At 35.7% G+C, this 2201-nt stretch overlaps 1 protein-coding gene across 1 annotated transcript in view; it reads right to left on the minus strand.

Annotated features, from left to right (window-relative positions):
- Positions 1–1508: 1508 nt before the first annotated feature.
- LOC107591944 (2-oxoglutarate dehydrogenase, mitochondrial-like) overlaps positions 1509–2201 on the minus strand; it is a 33973-nt gene continuing 33280 nt past the window's right edge. Inside the window, exons 21-22 of the mRNA XM_016281243.1 lie at positions 1756–1919; positions 1509–1667 (exon numbers count right to left, since the gene is read on the minus strand). Of these exons, the coding sequence (XP_016136729.1) occupies positions 1509–1667; positions 1756–1919 (323 nt within the window). The remainder of the gene's footprint in view (positions 1668–1755; positions 1920–2201) is intronic.

Genomic DNA, 2201 nt, shown 5'->3' on the forward strand with positions numbered 1-2201 from the left:
ATTACATACTTCAAACTTAACCAAGCATAGAGGTCATCCCATAATGTTTTTGAGAATTTGCATAAATAAAACAAATGTTCCAATGACTCTATTTCTGCTTCACAAAAGGTGCATCCATTACAATCCAAATTAAACCTGTGTCTGAGGAACTCATTACAGGGATAAATATCGTTAATCATTTTAAACTGAACTTCTTTTACCTTTGGTAAAAGTGGAAAAGATATTAATCTTGTTCTAATTTGAATCTTCAGGTCTTCAGGAAAATCATACACAAGGGGTCTCTTCTTTACTTTAGAAGGGAAAGCCTGTGTATTTACTAATGACCTTGTTATCTTGTTATTACAGCTCTGCTCTATACAATTAATACCAGAGATGATTGACCTAATCTTGGTATCACAGGTGAATAACACAATGCACCTTTAATCAGCTGAACCAAAACAGCTTTCAACAAAGAAACATGTCATTCCTGAGTACAAATAATATTGTATTTTTCACAAAAATCATCATAACCAAGATTTCCCATCCCCAGCCATAATGTGTACAATGGACCAGACACCTTTGTCCATCCAGTCCTGAAAAAACACAGATTTCCTCTTAATAAGGATACACTTATTATTCCACAAAGAACAACTATGTGGTGAAAAGTTGGGGTTGTATATTCATTTCCAATATAATAATACCTGACTATGAAAAGATGATAATTTACACTTTAATTTTGATGGCTCAAAATCACACCTTAAAAGGAAATCAATGCCCCCAAGAGAATCAAAACTCTGAGAAGAAAAGCTGAACCAAACTGAACGTTTATTTCTAAGGAAGTCTTGGAGCCACCTCAACTTAAGGGTACCATTCATAACATCGAAATCAATTACGTTCAACCCTGATCGGCTTCACTGCATCTGATTTTCTTATATAATGGTGCTTGTTTTTCCAAATAAATGTATACTGAATTTGATTAATGTCTTTTATCCACCTATCAGATATACTCAAAGAAAATGCTGCGTAAATCAACCTGGAAAGTGCTTCTGACTTCTATGCGCTTCACCTCTGAGGGGTTTTGAGTTGCCGGTCCATCATCTGGGATCACGCGCTGGAAATGAGTGCCTGAAGAGACGCACATAGTGTTGTTTATTTACATGTTGTTTTATGCACATGTTTTGTTACTGCTATGTCATATTCATTGTGTAAATATAATTCCCAGTGCCCACAGACTTACAGATTATGGAGTGTACTGTTGGTTACATTATTTACATCTTTTTTACTATTTATTTATTTACTTGTGAAAAATACTATAATAGAATTACAATAATTTTTTTTAAATCAAGTTCAAATTATATTTTCTAATGGATTTATTTGTAAATTGTCAATTATTTTTAATAAATATTGTATGCATGCATCTATGTGTAGATACATGTATGTGTTTATGTATATATATATATATATATATATATATACAGTGGGGTATAGAGCACCTGGAGTGTCACGGCTCTATACGAGAAGACGAGAGTTTACCACACAGGCTTGGCACGGTCGATGGGGGTGCGCATGCGGGGCTTGACGTAGTCGTAGTATCCCTGGTTCTTATGCTCCTCTTGACACCAGACCAGGTCAGCATTGGGATATTTCTCAGTCTCAGCCTTCACCAGGTCAAACGGGAAAGGAGAGAGCTGGGGAGGAGCGAGAGAGAGAATCAGACCATCACACAAGAATGAGAGAAAGCAAGCATTGTTGATGTTCTACTGAAGACGGGGATACCTGCTCAATGCGAGTGATCGCCACAGAGTCCTCCACGTTGCGTGCTTTGCGTTCACGCGCGAGCTCATAATAGACCTTTACTGTACAGAAGACGATGCGCTTCACCTCTGAGGGGTTTTGAGTTGCCGGTCCATCATCTGGGATCACGCGCTGGAAATGAGTGCCTGAAGAGACACACATAGTGTTGTTTATTTACATGTTGTTTTATGCACATGTTTTGTTACTGCTATGTCATATTCATTGTGTAAATATAATTCCCAGTGCCCACAGACTTACAGATTATGGAGTGTACTGTTGGTTACATTATTTACATATTTTTTACTATTTATTTATTTACTTGTGAAAAATACTATAATAGAATTACAAAATCAAAAAGTATAAATTTTTTAAAATCAAGTTCAAATTATATTTTCTAATGGATTTATTTGTAAATTGTCAATTATTTT

Source organism: Sinocyclocheilus grahami, unplaced genomic scaffold, assembly GCF_001515645.1.
Source record: "Sinocyclocheilus grahami isolate Dianchi unplaced genomic scaffold, SAMN03320097.WGS_v1.1 scaffold148.1, whole genome shotgun sequence".
Taxonomy (NCBI): Eukaryota; Metazoa; Chordata; class Actinopteri; order Cypriniformes; family Cyprinidae; genus Sinocyclocheilus; species Sinocyclocheilus grahami.